At 36.0% G+C, this 18777-nt stretch overlaps 1 protein-coding gene across 1 annotated transcript in view; it reads right to left on the bottom strand.

Annotated features, from left to right (window-relative positions):
* Positions 1–8369: 8369 nt before the first annotated feature.
* LOC149806692 (cell division cycle protein 20 homolog) overlaps positions 8370–18777 on the bottom strand; it is a 38047-nt gene continuing 27639 nt past the window's right edge. Inside the window, exons 8-10 of the mRNA XM_089956647.1 lie at positions 17058–17183; positions 13964–14081; positions 8370–10422 (exon numbers count right to left, since the gene is read on the bottom strand). Of these exons, the coding sequence (XP_089812773.1) occupies positions 10238–10422; positions 13964–14081; positions 17058–17183 (429 nt within the window). The 3' untranslated portion in view covers positions 8370–10237. The remainder of the gene's footprint in view (positions 10423–13963; positions 14082–17057; positions 17184–18777) is intronic.

Here is an 18777-nt window from a genome sequence, read left to right as displayed (position 1 = left end):
TTTTGAAGAAAAAAAATAATATTGCAAATGAAAAGACATTTCTCTCCTTTTTTTTAAAAAAAGACTTGACTCACTAAACCAATGTGCCATGTTTACACTTTGTGACGTTTTACCCGAATTCCAGACTCTGTAACATCAACATCATTCATGATACACCAAAGTGTGTGGTATTACGGACAAGGTGAAAGATGTAGAACTGCAGTGATACAAATAATGTTTCTACTTGCATTAGAAATTATATTTGAAAAAATATCATTTTTGACACCAGAATTTTTTTACCTTGTAAATTGCCCATTTCCAAAATGTAGTTTGTGTCTGGACTTTAGTCTTTTTGGTCTTGGATCTAAAGCAGACCAGTCTAGACTGCACATGTACAGATGAACCTTTGCAAGAAGAAGGATAAGTTTAAGATCTGGAGTAAAAATAGGACCAGGATATAAAAATCATCAGTTAAAAGCAATGCCTTTTATGCACCTAAACATCTGGCTAAACAATAATCTCAGAAACAGGTGTGTTTGGATGCTTTAAGAAGTAATCCTCAAAATATGTTTCCTACCCCCATTTCAGGCAAAGATGAACAAAATTTCCAGGGTCAAATGAAAAGAAAAACCCCCAAAAATCTGTACCAGTCTGAATTTACTAATTGGTCTGCAACAGTCCCAAGAAAATGCAGGCCTGACCCAAGCTTCTGTTTAACCTTGCTGTTGCACACAAGTTTAATAAATCAATCCTTTTTGTTCATATTAAATCAGGGCTATGTTAGAAAACAATACAAACAGGAGAGGACTGGTGTATATGTTTTGTAAGGTACACTGATTTAGGATCCTGGATATAAAATGAGTACCTAGAATCACAACAACAGATTGATGACTCACATTTATGTTTATTCAGAAACATCATACTTTATTACCGACTCGGCTAATGTGGGTATATGAGAAAGCTTGCCAGTAGCTTCTCGTGGATCGGTGGTTCTTTCCAGGGTTTTCCCGGGTTCTTCCATCATCATTAATACTGGCCGCCATGTATAGCCTATCATGTGCTGAAAAATGGTATTAAATCCTACAACAGCAACAATAACAACTTTATTACCATGGTTTCTGGATATTTTATTTCATCTAAAAACAAAGAGAACAACATTCTTGTCAACTTTTAGTCAGTTCCCATCCACTGTGTTGAAGGACCATGATCTCAGATAATAACGTGATATAACGAGTGTGCTAACTGAAATTTCGAAGCAAAACTTAAATCATTATGGATTTTATAAATAAACAAACATGGAAAAATGAGCAAGATGATGTTATCCTGTAAACAATAAAGGTATAATTAAATAAACCGCATACTGGAATAACATTTTATATCATTTAAAATAGAGTTAATACTTAAGAACCTTTCACTGAAAGTTTCTGTTTTCTAATGTGAAGTGAAATGTGCAGTTGTTAAAGGTAGAGTTACTTGTATAGCCAGCCATATATTTTGTTTGGTTACATAGTTGAGTGCTGGAAGGAATGTGATTAGAGTTTAAACTCTGGATTGGAGATTTTTCAACGGTTGCTGACTTTGATCTGAAGTGAAAGGGGGGTTGGCATTAGGGACTGATACAGAGTTTGACCATCAGTAGCATATTTTCCAAAAACTTAACAAGTTGTTATTGTTCAGTGCTAGGTCTGTGACTGCATTTTGAGAGACTCCACATGTCTGTGGTCTGTCATAAGCCAAATATTTCTGCTAGCAAACCCAGCATTACTCATAGCTTCAGTTGCCATTGCACAGAGTGAATGATCAGTATAGCATTGCACTTGTACATTTTTGCAGATGTTTGGCATGAATGAAAACTGTTTTGGTTTCACTGGTTCACAAATATACCATTTGTTAGCGAATTCACAAGATCTTAGTACTTCTCTACCAGTGTGTAAATAAGGTCTTTTACAGATTTCACTGGACAAGTGCTTGTGCCAGTTGCATAGATTTCTATTGTCTGATGTTTCTTCAAGTTTCTTTCAATGCCACCTTGTTGATCTTTTTAAAAACTGTTTCATGAGTTAGAGTGATTTACTCAATATCAGATTCATCATTTCAAATCTTAAGGAAGTTGGGTCAGGTGATGGTGAAATTCTACACCTCGGATCACAAAATGAATAGCCAGCACATACCAGATTCAGAATCGAAGGGCAGCAGGGTGAAATCTATGAAGATGTGCAGTGATTTTCTCTAATTCTTCTAGTGAAATTACCTGATTGTGCTGTGGTTATCTTGAAATACCTGATTTTATCTGGATGATAAAAATTTGTGTTGGGTCACAGCATGAACCTTAATAAATGGCCACTAAGCTGATCTGGTATGATTGTGTTTTAAGTCCAGCTTGCTTCCAGTAATTTCAGTGCACCAAGTTTTAGAAAAAAAATTCTCAGCAATTCAGTTCTTATACTTTGCAAGATCATTTTGAAATACACGAAGACATTTCATACAATTTGTACATAATTTTGACATTATTGGGTTTTTGTGTATATAACATGGAAACATTAAGAAGAATAGCAACCAAAAAAGTAATGTAATTTCTTGTTCATTTAAATGACTGCGAATCCAAAGTATTCAACTTAACAAAAGAATGAGTTGTATTGATTATTATATGCAGTTTTCAGTGGTGTGGAGTTTCAATGGTGGAGATGGCATAACATTGTCATATCTGTGTGTGATGTGACTTGGAATTTTAATGTAGCTTTAACAATTTTTCAGTCATATTGCTATGATGTCTGCAATGTGGCAGTTAATAGTGATGTTTAGCACTGGGGCATCATGCCGCAACATGTAGCATGATGTCCCACCCAGTCACATTATCCTGACACCAGGCTGACCAGTCCTAACACTAACCTCTTAATGCGGAGCGCCAAGTGAGGCAGCTGTTAGTACCATTTTTGTAAGTCTTTGGTATGACTTGGCCGGGGATCAAACCCTCGACCTCCCGCATCCTAGGCAGACGCTCTAACCACTAGGCCACCGGAGCGGTGTCATATCTATGAAGTATATACAATATATTAGATGTTCAAGACCTATCCATCAAAGATATTTCATGTGAATAATCTGATTTAATATCTTCATTTAAAAACTTAATTCGATCTTTGAATAATTCTCAGAAATGTGTTTTGATTTTTGTGAAAGTGGTCAGACTCACACCACCCAACAAACCCCCCCCCTTGTTAAAATCAAACAAAAGCAAATTTACCATTGAAAACCAAAATGCCCCATTTTGTGTTATCTTTAGTGACCTCCAAGTATTGATTTATTTCATTAGGATTTAATTCCTCTTAAGATAATTTCTTCAGTCTTGGTGTATGCCACTAAGCAGCCTCAAATGTGACTGGCCTAGTTCCCACGCTATTATTGCTGTTGTAGCAGCCTCAAATGTGACTAGCCTAGTTCCCACGCTATTATTGCTGTTGTAGCAGCCTCAAATGTGACTGGCCTAGTTCCCACGCTATTATTATTGCTGTTGTGTATGGCTTGGATGACAGGAGTCATGGGGTGCTGCTTGAGGGATTTCTTTTTTGAAAATAAATAATTATAATTATTATGAATGAAACATATTTTATTCATCAGAAAATAAAGGTGAAAAATGCTAACATGATAATCTGTACTAAAAACACTGACAACAGTAATTTGATGACATTAGATAAGCTATTTATACGGAATACAGGATTTTGCATCAAGGATGTGTGATTGTGAAAATAATGCTAAAATTAAACATTTTACAATGTCTTGAATCTCTGCACAGTGATGGGAGAAATAAGGATTGGGCTCAAATTGTCAGGAATCCTGCATGCTTTACCTCAAAAATAATACAGAAACTACTAGCTTTCCTTCTGTACAATTTTGTTATTGTAAATGGCCATTTCAGTTGAAGAACAAAGGTAGACAAGCAATACCACATTTGATGAACTACCTTTACATTTCTTTAACAAAACAAATATCAAATCACATTGGGTGGAATCAGATTAGACATATTCATCTTGTTAAAAGAAATTGCACTATTAGCTCAACCAACTTTTAAAATTCTTCGAGTACCATTACCATTCAAAGAACTGAAATTGGAGTCAGTCTAGTTTGAAAAATGTAACCATTGGATTGATTGTTCATTTGTTCGATAAGCAAAGAGGCATCAGAGTAAAAAGAACTCCACAGCACCGATTCTTATATTAGTAAGACATCATACTCAACTGTTATTATGGATGTTGTAATAATTAACTATGATGGAAATATTTTATTTAAACGTATTTGCCAAAAATAAATGCTTTTCACAACACTTGTGCTACTATTAAGAAGGGAGTGGTGTTGCTATGGCGATTTATTAACAATTAAGTCTAGTGACCCATGTTCTTCTACATCATATTGTTCATTATTCAAATTCTGTTCTATCTATGCATTCTATCAAAAAGTTGTCAAAAATATTTTAGGTGAGATATGATGAATATTCAGAATTAGTTATAAAAGAGGTGAAACTGCATCATTTTCAAGGCAATTTGTAAGAGAACAAAGGCTGGAGAAATGTGCTGCTATTTCTATGTTCTTATTTAGCATGATTTATAGTTCTGACTTTGAAAGAATTATAAAGAGGATATTTGCTTGTTGTGAGTTGAATTCAAGATATATTCAACAGATTAGGAGAGCTTTTCACCTAGGAGATGAAATTTTGGTTATTCACTAGGAACAAGCACATATATTTTTTAATGTTCAAACATGTTGGCTAACTAAACAAATTGAAGTAGAAGATTTCTTAGGGTAATGTAGTGGGTACTATGAAATTAAAATTTCTTTTCCTCTCCACCACCACTGTTATAATGCCAGTAATACATTACTTTCTACTATTACAATGAGGGCCCCAAGTGACAGAGTGGTCTAAAGCACTCAATTCCGATTGGATATCGATTCTACCCTGTTCTATTCAGCTTAACACACAATGCTCCGGCCGTCTGTCAACGTGGTGAAATTTACAACACCAATAAGGGTCCTTTGTTCTTAAATAAAGCTTTCAGCATCCACATGTGATTTTTGACACCCAAAAAGCTTGGCTCTCATAACAATTCCGAACAGGACCACTATAGCTGTGGGGTCTAACATATACACATGGCTTCTAACCAATTCCTTTTGTTCTCGACTTACGTAATCACGGGCAGTCAACGTGACACCCTACAAAAACAACAATTACATTGCTGAATTTACCAGTAAGAGAGATGGCCTCAAGAAATCCCATATTGTACTATTGTACTTACCATTACAGTAGGAGTTCACTAATGTACAGCTGTTTGGCTACATGTGTTGCCACTATACGGACCAGTGAAAAAAATGCTTTTGCTATGATGCACTAAATATCAAAGGTACAAGGAGAAGGTGACTGTCATAACATCATCCATAGAGTAGTAATTCAAATAGACACATGATGTAGCAATAGCCCTACTTCATGGGCTTTTATTCTCATTTATTATCATGAAAGAAAGGTACCTCTCAGCGAGTGGCTGATAAGCTCACTTTATGGTGAGGACAATTCACCTGGAAACGGTGGCCAGCAGAATATTCAGAGGAATCCTTCATACATACGAAGGGGTGTTCAGAACCTTCCTTCTCCCCTGAGAAGCAAATATCCCCACTTCAGACCCTAGCTGAAAAAGAGAATCAATCTTGATCATTCTCAGCACTGATATGACTGAAACTGGGTATCACATTTGGAAGTGGAGCTAATGAAGGTAGCTGATTCATACCAAAAAATCCACATTTGCAAAGTAGAGAAACTTGCTCATAATTACAGTTGAATCATAAACAACCACTTTCCACTGATGAGACATGAAGCTTGCCCAGTTTCCTCTCTGAAGCTTAGAAAGAGCAGGAATAGTTTTAAGGGTGAGGTTCTTGAAGTAAGCTTCACTCAAGAGTTGGGAGTTCTGACCATACCCAAAGAATACAAACAAAATAAATCCAGCTAGGCATTAATGATACTGGTCTCTGAAGCTAAAAATATCTGATGAGATCAGAAAGCTTTGGGTCCATCCCAACGGCAAAACCTATAGAGAACTTTAGTGTATTAGATATGGCTTCCCTATGTTGGACAGTGAACATTCTCTTTCCTCTAACTCAAAGGTCAACAGCTAGGATCAGTGCAATTCATAAGTATCAATCACATGATTCACCACTTTGCATTATAAACCCAAGAAACAATTTCTTTCTTGTATAGCTGCCATCCCTCCAGGCTCGCAGTTGGTAAATAATAGGGATAAAAATTAGTGAATTTTGACATGAATTCCTGAAGCAATCTTAGAGTCCTGGAATATTTGTTGCAAAAAATGTTTAGCATGATCTCCAGCTGATAAAGATAGATTGTGTTCAACAAGAAAACTCACAAACAATGCTTCAGTGTTGGTAGCTTGCAGGTCTTTTGTAGAGAGCTGAAATCTGCTGCAAGTTCTTAATTTTCTCAACCTCTATGTGCTTTTTGCTACCAATCTGCTTCCTCACATTGTCTCTGCCACCATGCGCAATGCTAAAATTTGTGGCACACTGCGTGCAAAAAGCATGATGTATATCGGTGTTTGATGGAAGAATGCACTGTCAATTTTTTGGTATATTCCAAACTAAACTTCACTTTTTGTGCAATACATTTCTTTTTCCTTGTTGGTGAAGAGATTTTCAAGATGCGGTGCTGAATGGTAATTCAAATCAGTGTTTCCGGCACATGCGCAGAGCAAAGTTCCGGTTAGACCCCAGTTTCTCTCAAAAGCATTTGTAAAACTATTATACATATAGATTAAAATACACTAAAATGCCTGCTACCAGGCCAGTTGTTCCAATCAGCTATTGTTCCACTAATATAGCAACTAGCAATACTGGACCGTTTCGGCAACAGCCGATATCACAACTAGCACTTAACGGGAAATCTGTTATTTTATTAAAGATTTAAAATAACTTAGATTTGGGGAGTTTGTGATTTTTTTTGCATGTGGCGTGAATCGCTAAAAAAGTTGTGATTTTTTTTTGTTGTTGTATGGTTTAACGCCATTTTTCAGCACACGATAGGCTATATATGGCGGCCAGTATTAATGATGGAGGAAGAACCCAGAAAAAACCCGGAAAGAACCACCGACCCACGAGAAGCTACTGGCAAGCTTTCTCACATACCCACATTAGCGAATCCGAGACTCGAACCCACGCAGACAGAGGTGAGATGGCAGTGATCCATAATGGAGAGCGCTTTAGACCACTCGGCCACTTGGGGCCCCCCAAAAAGTTGTGAAATTCATGGCAAAATTGTGAGGGTTGGCAGCTATATTCTTGCCTAGTCAGTGCAATTAGAAACCTTGCAACAAATGTCCTCAGCTACTTAAATGCTATAATCCAGTATCAACATATCTTCTTGTTAAAAGTTCACTGCTTTTTTCTAGAATCGGCTTCCGCTTTGATACTATGACGTGTTGCTCAGTATTCAAGCAGTACCACTACTCAGTAGGGGTGAAATGATACATATGTGTGCCACATATTGATATGATTCATGATACACAGCCTATGATAACGATCATTATCGATAAGGTCTGCCAATAGTAGGTGGCACCCTTTTATATGTGGTGACTCACTGGTTGTATTTCCAGTATGCAGGTTACAGATATAGGCTTAATCTATTTTTATATACCATTCCAATTCATGACAAGATAACAGATATACTTTCAAACAGACTACACATTAGTTGTCGTTGATTTTATTTAAACCTTTTAGGTCATTTCAGGTTGCCCCATTTGATTAGATACATGACTCATCTTGGCCACCATGCCCTTTGCTTTGTACAGCATGAATGCTTTAAAAACATCTTATTACCACTTTCATGTCTTCACTTAATCTTGGTAGACGATATGGTGTTATCTTCAAAATGTGCAATTTCCTTGCTTTTGTTAGTGAATAAGCAATACTATTGATTACATCCGTTCCCCTTCAATAAAACAATATATTTAAGATTTATGCATGGTGAAAATGTCATGTGGTTTGAAATATGCCCCTTGCTGAGTGTGCTACTTTTATTTATCCCATTTACGAACCACATCACCCTATTCATCTTTGCCAAAAGTGCAAGCCATACATAATGTTTGATAGCTGAATTGTGGAGAGCTTGTGCGAAACCACTTTTTTTAATCAAGTCACACTGATCTTGGCCTTTGAACACCATAATCGAAAGGGCTCTTCCCTACCTTGCATGCAAGTCATCCACAGAGTTGGATAAATATGGATGGAGGACAACTTGTTACTGTACAGAAATAAAACTGGTAACTGACAGGTGCATGTACAACATCACAACATAATAAGTGGAGGGGTCAAAATAACAGACACAAATTAATGACTACAAGAATAACTTTAATGAAGATTGAAGGTATTGCACAAAGTCATACACACAATCTGTCCTGGTACTAAAAGTAAAGCCATATAATAACATTAAAAACCTTGAATCTTTGACAGACGAGTCAATGACAGATACAAAAGTTGTCATGCCTAGTCTCAATAATGCTAAGCTCTCTTAATAAAAAGCATACAAACAGATTAAAAAATAGATATAACCCCCATAATGCAGTGAAAATTCACTTCTTGTACTACTCATTGAACTCCTTAATAAAACAATTAAGAAACAGATTAAAAAGAGATTTGCAAGATTAAATGTGTTACAATTAAGAATGCAGCTACATACAAAACTATGTCACTAACATTTAACAAAGAGTACTAAAAGGATACAGGATCTGGAATATGCACTAAAACTGAGAAGCAGACTGAAAATTTAACTGGTTAAGTCACAAGATTTTTAAATTCCATGATTTTATTTTGTTTTGGGACTAAGATCTCAACATCCTACTTCCATTCAAAGTTCTCATCCATTTCATCAAGGCATTGACTTTTTATCAAACAAAATAAAATGTACACAATACACATTACAAATAAAAACAAAATATATCTCAAAAAATATATTCTTGTAGAAAATGAAAACAACTTAAGGTGTTATTTTATATCTGTATGTTAAAAATATACATACTGTCCTTTACAGTAATTTTAGCATCAGCCAATAAAAAGACAGGCACAAACATATGCAACAACCACATAACCAAAAACAAATCTTTTGATACAACCAAACTCCAACTTCAGTTCCCATTTTTCATTTTCTTGCAAGTCACTTGCCATTTTTCAAGTACTAAGATGTAAAAAATTAGCTTCACAAGACGGCAGTACAATTATGCAGAAAAACAATGTAGCACTTAGTAAACGATTACACCTGTACTGATACATCTCAAGAAAACAGTTCTTTAAGACTGACAGGTATATCCCTGTAATTACAATATTTTTCTTATAACCTCATTTATATAAATTTGTAAGGAATCAGGATTAATTGGAGCAAGGAACTAGATGTTAATGAGCATAAGTTTATGACATAGCCATACTTCTGTGGCACAAGGCAGTGATCATGTTGATTGAACCCTGGAAAGATTATACAGGTTTATTCTCAAATCTGCTGAAATGGCAACCTGTCTGACCATTGGTGAAGAAGTGTTATAAACGAATAAAAACCAGGACAGCAGAACATGGCAATTTAGTTCATGTGTATGACACTTTCGCCTAAGATGCATGTACAAAAAAAAGTTGGGTCACATTAGAAGTACTGAAACGATCAGTGCCTGGACAAAGCACTCCTATAAACCATCTGCATGTTGAAGTAATTGTGTAGTAATGGATGAAAACTAGTTCCATGATATCACTAGTACATGTATAATAACCATTCAGATTAACAGTGTACTGTTCACCTTTATTCACCTTAAATCCTTGAAGGATGTTGCTGAAAGATCACATGCATACAAATTCATATTGTCAAGATATAAGACACACAGTGAAAGAGCCACCACCAACATGTCACTAAATTAAAACTGATGGGAAATACTTTTGTGAATCTGCGAAAGACCGGTTTACAATTCTTGTATGAATAACAACAATAATGAAAACAAACATTCTCTCAACAGTTCTGCTTAAATAGTTCCAGTAACAAATGAGGCAAATGTCAAAGAAAAATATCGGAGGTGTCAACCTAATGAAAGTTGAGCAACTTGTACCTATAACTTGGTACTAAATCTTACCGATGATTCCTATGCACATGGGGCACAATTTAACCTTCAAACATGATCCATGTACAAATTATATGTACAAAACATTTCTATACAAAATGAAGATACTATCACCTAATTAGTGACCTTTGTGTAATTGGATTATGCTTGTCCTTGCTGACTGACTTCATTGCCTTCTTTTTCTCTTCATCCACAGCAAAACACTTCCAAAGCCGTAATGTCTCATCAGCTCCTGCAGACACTACAGTGCTGCCATCTGGGGACATGGCCATATGTAATACCCTAGATGTGTGACCTGTAATTAATCAAAGTATTGAGAAATACTGATGGTTTGAAGGACTGAAGTGATCAATTTACTTAAGATCAGATGACAGAATATAGTCCTGAGATAGTACTATTCATGGTCCTTTTTTTCCTACTTATGGTCCTCTTTTTCTATTGTAAACATTCTGCTCAAAATACTTCTTTTACTTGCATGTCAAAATAGAATTTATATTATAATCTGAAACATTATTTAGGGAATTAACATTGTATTACTGTGAGTTACTTTTAAACTCGTTTCTGAAGTACTAGCACTGGAATAATGTCCAAGGGAATATCTACTATTAAGTCTAATCAGTTACATAAATTTGAATTGTCTCCCTTTAAATATAAAACTGGCTATATACTTTGCAATATTACTTTTTGTAAAACCATAAATTATGTTGCTATTATTAACAATACAAGCTATATCTGGTGAAAGAGAATGGATGCAATACCATAGGCATGCAGGGATTGAAATCCCTTCACGCTAAAATGGGGATTAGGTTGACATACATTGTATTATATGACAATCTTAACTGGAATTATTTATGGTGGATGCATCACAAAAGGTTTCATTCAATAACATTTGCTCAGCAGGGTCTTAAACAAAATGTCAGTAGAAAAAGAAAAAGAAAAAAAAAAGAGATATATATCCAACAATAATAGCTCTTAACACTATAAAATGACAGTGTAAAAGGCTGGCAATCAAACCAGTTGAACAATATAAAGCTGCAAATTGAGATTTGCTTGAAATCCAAGGATTGCTGGGACTATCTTTAGTGTGTAAAACTGAATTTTTAAAAAGTTCTGCAAACAGTCCATTATTTGCCTGCCCTTGTTTAACAGGCACATGTAGGGCACAGTTAACTGAAGATTTCTGTCCAATTTGTGTCAATGAGATACACCTTAATTAAACATACCATGCAAAAACCATTATTTCCCTGTCAGACTTAACCTCTGATCTTTAAAAACACAAAATATATAGATTTTGTTCTCAACACCAAGTGCAGGTCATCCACGATGTTTCCAAGGATCTAGATGATAATGAGCATGAGTTTATGACATACCCATGCCTTCTGAAAAACAAGTATTATTTTGCAAAACCCATTTTTGTTATAATTACTTTGACCTTATGATAGGTCTTTCTTACCTCAAGTTCAAGCACTCAACATAGTCAAGGTGCATGGTCTATAACAAGTTATAAAGCAATCACCATTTTTCTTCTTACAGTTAGTAACCATGATGTTTTGACCCTAAAATATGTAGGCCTCTTTCCAATCTGATTAAAATTAGATCTCCACTGTCCTATGTGAACACCTGACAGCAACTATTTTGGGGTTATATTCTGGTAACCTTTGAATTAATCAATAGAAATGCAGTTTTCAGAAATCTGACAGTTAATCAAATCATTCAGCACACAGTGATGCTCTTCAGCCATACTGCTCAGTCTACCAAACAAAGATATAAGACTTTGCTTAATTGGCTGATAAAATTAATAATTAAGGTAAACACAGGTCACCAGAACATGACCACATAGCGGTCACTGTTAGATCAGATTTAAAAATCAGATCGGGTCTTTTTTAGATCCAAAGTGTAAGCAATCCACAAGCTTTAATGAAGATACTTGGTTAAGAAACAACTATACAACTATGTTGTGCAGAATCGATTTTTACCACTTTGACCTCAGAAGCGATAGGTTGCTTCCTTACTGCAAGTGAAAGCTATCCACAAAGTCTGGTCAAAGTCTGTGATACAGAACTGATGTTATTGTGCTGAAAGTATTTTTCTTCTTTTAGTCATGGTGACCATAACCATAGACCTTTTAATCCCAAAGTCAATAGGCCATGTCATCCCAGACAGGAATCTCAATCTGTATCAGCTGTGCATCTGATCCAATGTTTCAATTCAGCTTTGGGAAAAGTATCTATATTGATGGGTATATAATAAATACATATATTCTAAGTTTGATCCAAACTGGATCACAAACATGGCTTCCTGAGTCAAAACAATCTCAACCAATGAGATGCAAGATTACATCATTGTTCTTGCTCATCAGTGAACCCATCCATGATCTTAATGATATAAGTCCATACTTCAAATTTGATCAGAACTGGATCAGAAACACAGCTTCCAAATTAACTCAATCAAATCACCTTATTAGTATGCATTGATCTCCTCACCACAGAACATTTGTTATCTTGATGATATAAGCACACATTTCAAGTTTGATTAAAATAGGATCAGAAATGTGTCCTCAAGAACGGAAAGAAGCTAAGCCAATCAGATGCAAGGATTACTTCATTAGTATGTTTGGATCTCACTTATTAAACTCATCCAAGATCTTGATACAAGTATTTATTCCATGTTTAATAAATCTTACCTTGATGCACAATGCAGGGATCAAACTAGCCTCCACCCACAAAGCCTGAAATTTTCCATGCATCTCCAAGGCACATGAAAAGTGCAGAATCTTGCAAGCAACCAAACACATGCACAACACTTTGAAAATCATCAAAACATGTAAGAAAAGATCATCTATTATTCTTTTATTAACCTGAATACTCTTTCAGTGTTTTGACAAGTCACTTCACACCCCTTCTTTAAGCCTGTATGAAACTATTTTCTGAATGACCTGGAGTGACTGCTGTGAGGTAAAAAAAATGAGTTTCCTACTGCGCTGTTTTTAAAATTAGGGTAGACAGTTTTTTTTAAACATTATAATGATTAGTATATATAATGCACTAAGCACTTCAAGTATTGGGCTAAACCAGCTCAATTAGATGCACATATCAATTTCATTTTGTTTTTTTTTCTCTCCATATTTTTATTTTTTGCCCTGAGGTGAAAAGGGTGCAATGATAAACTGGGAAGGTCGGCTGACCCGAAACATTTTCTTTTGGCCAGAGGCAGTCACAGCCATTTTTAAAGATGATAGTGACTGAAAAACCACTGGAAGCTTTTGCATATTTAAACCTGATCTTCCCTGTCTACGAGTTTTGTGTTAGCGTGGTTAGGGAGCACATTTTTTCCAGCTGATCCAGAATTAATTTTGTCTTTGCAGCTCATGCACTAAGCAGGTCCAGGTTCCTCCAATTCCCTTTCAACAAATTCCAATACTGTATAAGCCACAATAAGATCTGAGTGCAAAACATTACTTGAAACAACAGAATGAATGACTGAAACAATGAACAATTCCCACCTGCACCATTAACTTCCAGTATATGTTGTCTTGGTGTTTTGTTACCTTCTTTTGTGCTTGAATTACATCCAGGAACAACTATTCCAATTTATTAGTTTAAAAAAATGGTAAATGTCTGCTAGAAATTTTACCAAAAAAAGGAAAAATGATCCACATTAAAAAAAAAACGAATTTCCGACTAAAACTGGAAAATTTCCATCTCTGACAATGGATGTAGTCATACTATAAACTCACATGGCCTTGCGGGCAGGTGAGCTGAAAACTTGAACATGCCTAATAATGTACAAGTTTTCACATTAATGCAGAAGCTTTGAAATGTATCATAGCTACTAACCTGTTAACTCTGCAACTTTGGTCATTGTTGGGTATTTCCAGATAGTGAGCTGGTTCAAAGCAAACCCATGACTTGATATTAGTTCCTTGTATTCCTTGGACCATAATATTGCACAAACCTGATGGAGAAATAAATGAAACTATATTAATGTTGAAATGAGCATCACAGCAACTTGATAATTGTGATCCTATTTTGATCTGAATTGTGTCATATCTTGTAAGCGGCCAATTTCTCAAGCACGAATAACTACATTAAAAAAAAATAATAATGTTTTCATGGAACATGGATCTGCCACCACTCTGCCCTAAAATGAAAATCTAAAAACCTAACCAAGGTGTGATAGATGGGTATGGTAACATTATATACCAGTGTTGTGGCAGGTTATAAAAACTTGAAATATACTAGTTTTTGTTCGTTAAATATTAAATCTTTTTATTCAATATCTGAACTCATTCAGCCCCAGAGGTTTTTGTCGTTTTTGCCTGAAATGTGCCTAGGAACGAGATTTGGGGGCTATTTCTGAATACATCGTAATACAGCGGTTTTCAACGGATTATCCATGAGAATAATGCCTAGTTGTATTAGAAACATCAATTTCCATTGGTTATTTTGCTTGCACATGAGCAGAAGGGTAAAAGTTGGAGTTCTTTTTTTTTTTTTTGCTTAATAGACCCATCATTTTCGTATGGAGACCACAATTTATTCCAAATGCCCACCTTATCCTAGTTTTTGCAAAGGTTCACCTGTCTGTGTGCAGTTGAGACCGGTATGCCTTAGATCTGAGGCCAAAAGGTCTAAAATCCGGACACAAAATTGCATTCCGATCTCAAGCGATTTTGGGTGGAAAAAAACGGGTCCAAAAAATGAGCTTTTTCTAACTGTATTTTGTAGTGCAACTAGAACTTCCAGATTTTTGGCTATCATTTTAGAGCTATATCTGTCTGCTTTTTTTTAATACCACCCACGTTGGTCTATCTTAAATGGCCTTGATGCTCCAGGGCTTTGAAGTAGGGTACAGCCTCATCACACCTACAGACGGGATCGGGGCCGAATCGGTTAATCAAGTTGATGGAAATCTCTTAGAAATTGTCAAAGAATGGCTCTTTTTGTAACTTATGTGCAATACTGATTCACAAATGATGAAATAAATAAGTAATATTCCGATTTAATGATGTCATGAAAATTCACCCATTAACTCATTCGGCCCCAGAGGTTTTTGTCGTTTTTGCCTGAAATGTGCGTAGGAACGAGATTTGGGGAGCTATTTCTGAATACATCGTAATACAGCGGTTTTCAACGGATTATCCATGAGAATAATGCCTAGTTGTATTAGAAACATCAATTTCCATTGGTTATTTTGCTTGCACATGAGCAGAAGGGTAAAAGTGGAGTTCTTTTTTTTTTTTTTTTTGCTTAATAGACCCATCATTTTCGTATGGAGACCGCAATTTATTCCAAATGCCCACCTTATCCTAGTTTTTGCAAAGGTTCACCTGTCTGTGTGCAGTTGAGACCGGTATGCCTTAGATCTGAGGCCAAAAGGTCTAAAATCCGGACACAAAATCGCATTCCGATCTCGAGCGATTTTGGGTGGAAAAAAACGGGTCCAAAAAATGAGCTTTTTCTAACTGTATTTTGTAGTGCAACTAGAACTTCCAGATTTTTGGCTATCATTTTAGAGCTATATCTGTCTGCTTTTTTTTAATACCACCCACGTTGGTCTATCTTAAATGGCCTTGATGCTGCAGGGCTTTGAAGTAGGGTACAGCCTCATCACACCTACAGACGGGATCGGGGCCGAATCGGTTAATCAAGTTGATGGAAATCTCTTAGAAATTGTCAAAGAATGGCTCTTTTTGTAACTTATGTGCAATACTGATTCACAAATGATGAAATAAATAAGTAATATTCCGATTTAATGATGTCATGAAAATTCACCCATTAACTCATTCGGCCCCAGAGGTTTTTGTCGTTTTTGCCTGAAATGTGCGTAGGAACGAGATTTGGGGGGCTATTTCTGAATACATCGTAATACAGCGGTTTTCAACGGATTATCCATGAGAATAATGCCTAGTTGTATTAGAAACATCAATTTCCATTGGTTATTTTGCTTGCACATGAGCAGAAGGGTAAAAGTGGAGTTCTTTTTTTTTTTTTTTTTGCTTAATAGACCCATCATTTTCGTATGGAGACCGCAATTTATTCCAAATGCCCACCTTATCCTAGTTTTTGCAAAGGTTCACCTGTCTGTGTGCAGTTGAGACCGGTATGCCTTAGATCTGAGGCCAAAAGGTCTAAAATCCGGACACAAAATCGCATTCCGATCTCGAGCGATTTTGGGTGGAAAAAAACGGGTCCAAAAAATGAGCTTTTTCTAACTGTATTTTGTAGTGCAACTAGAACTTCCAGATTTTTGGCTATCATTTTAGAGCTATATCTGTCTGCTTTTTTTTAATACCACCCACGTTGGTCTATCTTAAATGGCCTTGATGCTGCAGGGCTTTGAAGTAGGGTACAGCCTCATCACGCCTACAGACGGGATCGGGGCCGAATCGGTTAATCTTTATTTAATTTTTTAACAAGAGCTTTTGTAAAACACATATATGCACTCTCCACCTTACCCCAATCTGTCTGTTGGGTCCAATCAATAAAAGTAACAATAAATCCCGGGGCCAAAGTCAGTCGCATATGTGAATTTGTTTTGCCATGACCAATAAGTGTCTCTATGGGTACAGGGTGGGAATCCCAAATGTATGCCCCAAGGGATCCATTTACCCCACCCCATGTGTTGATAATTGGACCAGTAATCGCATAAACCATTTTTCAGTCTTGTAACTGACAATTAAGATCGACGGGTACCTAGTAGATGTTTACTAAAATTTTCACAGCTCTAAAGCCCAAGACATAAAGACATGAGGTGGTGAACAGGCAATATCAATTTTTTTTAAATTCTGAAAACAGAAGTAAATAAAAGATTTATTTCTTTACTGGACAAATGACTTAGTGATACATCATCTTCATAACTAGATTGTCCCCTTTTATGATTCTGTGGACAGTATAACACAATGCATTAAATAAATTGGTGGCTTTGTACCTGAGACTTAGTGTCAACACTGTTCAGACAGGATCCCGTGGCACAGTTCCAGAATCGTATGTGTCTGTCAGCAGTGCCTCCGCCACTAGCCAGAATACTGGGCTGCCAAGGACACCAGGCAACAGCCTAAAAGCACAATCAAATGCAAAATAGTTGAGAATCACACTCATCCTCATGGATTTTAAATGGACTAATTACAATTTTAACACTGTGCAATTATACTTGTATCCTAGTTACAAGGGAGAAAAAAAAAACTAGAAATGTGCACACAGGACATTGATGCTCTGATAAAGTGACAAAGAAACTGACCTAAACAAATATTAACCTGAGAGGCTGATGATGAGAAGGGTAGCACTTCATACCACAAAAAAATGGCAAGGTTTGATAAGTCCCAATTTTAGCTCCCAATCTGTTTCCAAATATGTATTTAATTCTTCTCCAGGATCATATTTAATGAAGAAAATCTACTATTAAAAAGCTGATGGTTTTCTCCTCCATAGAACCTATAGTCACTGATTATAGACAGTATTAGCTACGATGTCATAGCCTCAACTTGATTTGTTGTGGTTGAGGCTACGAACTGATCCCATTATCATGTAATGGAGCAAAAAAATTCATCACTAAAGTCAGAAAAACAGTGTATAAATCAACTACATATGATCATGCTGTGAAAGAAGTTTGGCTTATTTTGAATTTATTAAGCCATTACACGATAAAATAAACTGGCATGGTTACTCTAACCTTATCCTGTCCGCCATGACAGATAACGCGAGACTCTCGCCGTGACCCCTTTTCTACGTAAGGCTTGCCAGACAATATTTTGGATATTCTACACTATATTATTATCAATCAAGTGCAAATAATCACTTCTTGGTGGAATTTCAAAGTTGCCGATAAACCGTATTTACTTTTAATGCGCAGAATTTCTGACCCAAACGGCGCCAAATTTTTACGATTTGTTTACATTTCCAAATAAGGCGTCAATGTCCTTTTATGGCACACAAACGAACAAGGCTGAGAACAGAAGTAATCATTATTTGAAATAATATGGCGGACGATCTAAACGAAAATATCGGCTTAAAAAGGTCAACGAGATTTTACAACTATTTCTACAATGATTTTCAAGACTTCAGGTATTAAATAAGAGGACTACTCAATTTATTGGATTACATGCAAGGAATATGTTTAAAGTGTTATTATTAGGCTAAAAGAGCGCCGGGTGTGAATCACACCCGGCTTGCTCCATTAACATGTATATGCTCATGTTAGTACCCTGTCCACGAGGTATGAGTAAGGGTACTAATATTAGTACTAAGACAGTATGGCTAACACGTCCTTCTGAAGCAGACTGCTGAAAGAGATACATCTAATTTCTGCATTTGCACACAGTATGCCTAATAGTCAATGAGAGCATGTAGAAATATGTAATTTTGTTTTGTCTCAATGATGTATATATTTACATCAAGTACAGCTGGTCATTTTTGACACCTACTGTCATTTTCATTATGAAAGGTATGCTTATGTTTAACAATGAATGATCATATAATAATTTTGACTTCACTGCCTCAAAATAAAAATTTGTGTATTTCTGTACCATAAATAAACACCCAAAAGCCAGATAGATCTTTTGTTGCTACAATGTATAATTAAGAATCTAAACCAAATGTTCAGAATGTCAGTGATCAAAGCAGTTTTGTATATGAATCGGTGGGAGAAAGCT

Source organism: Sinohyriopsis cumingii, chromosome 1, assembly GCF_028554795.1.
Source record: "Sinohyriopsis cumingii isolate HCF-2022 chromosome 1, ASM2855479v2, whole genome shotgun sequence".
Taxonomy (NCBI): Eukaryota; Metazoa; Mollusca; class Bivalvia; order Unionida; family Unionidae; genus Sinohyriopsis; species Sinohyriopsis cumingii.
Note: the sequence above shows the minus strand (reverse complement) of the source record. Positions and strands in the feature narration are given on the sequence as shown.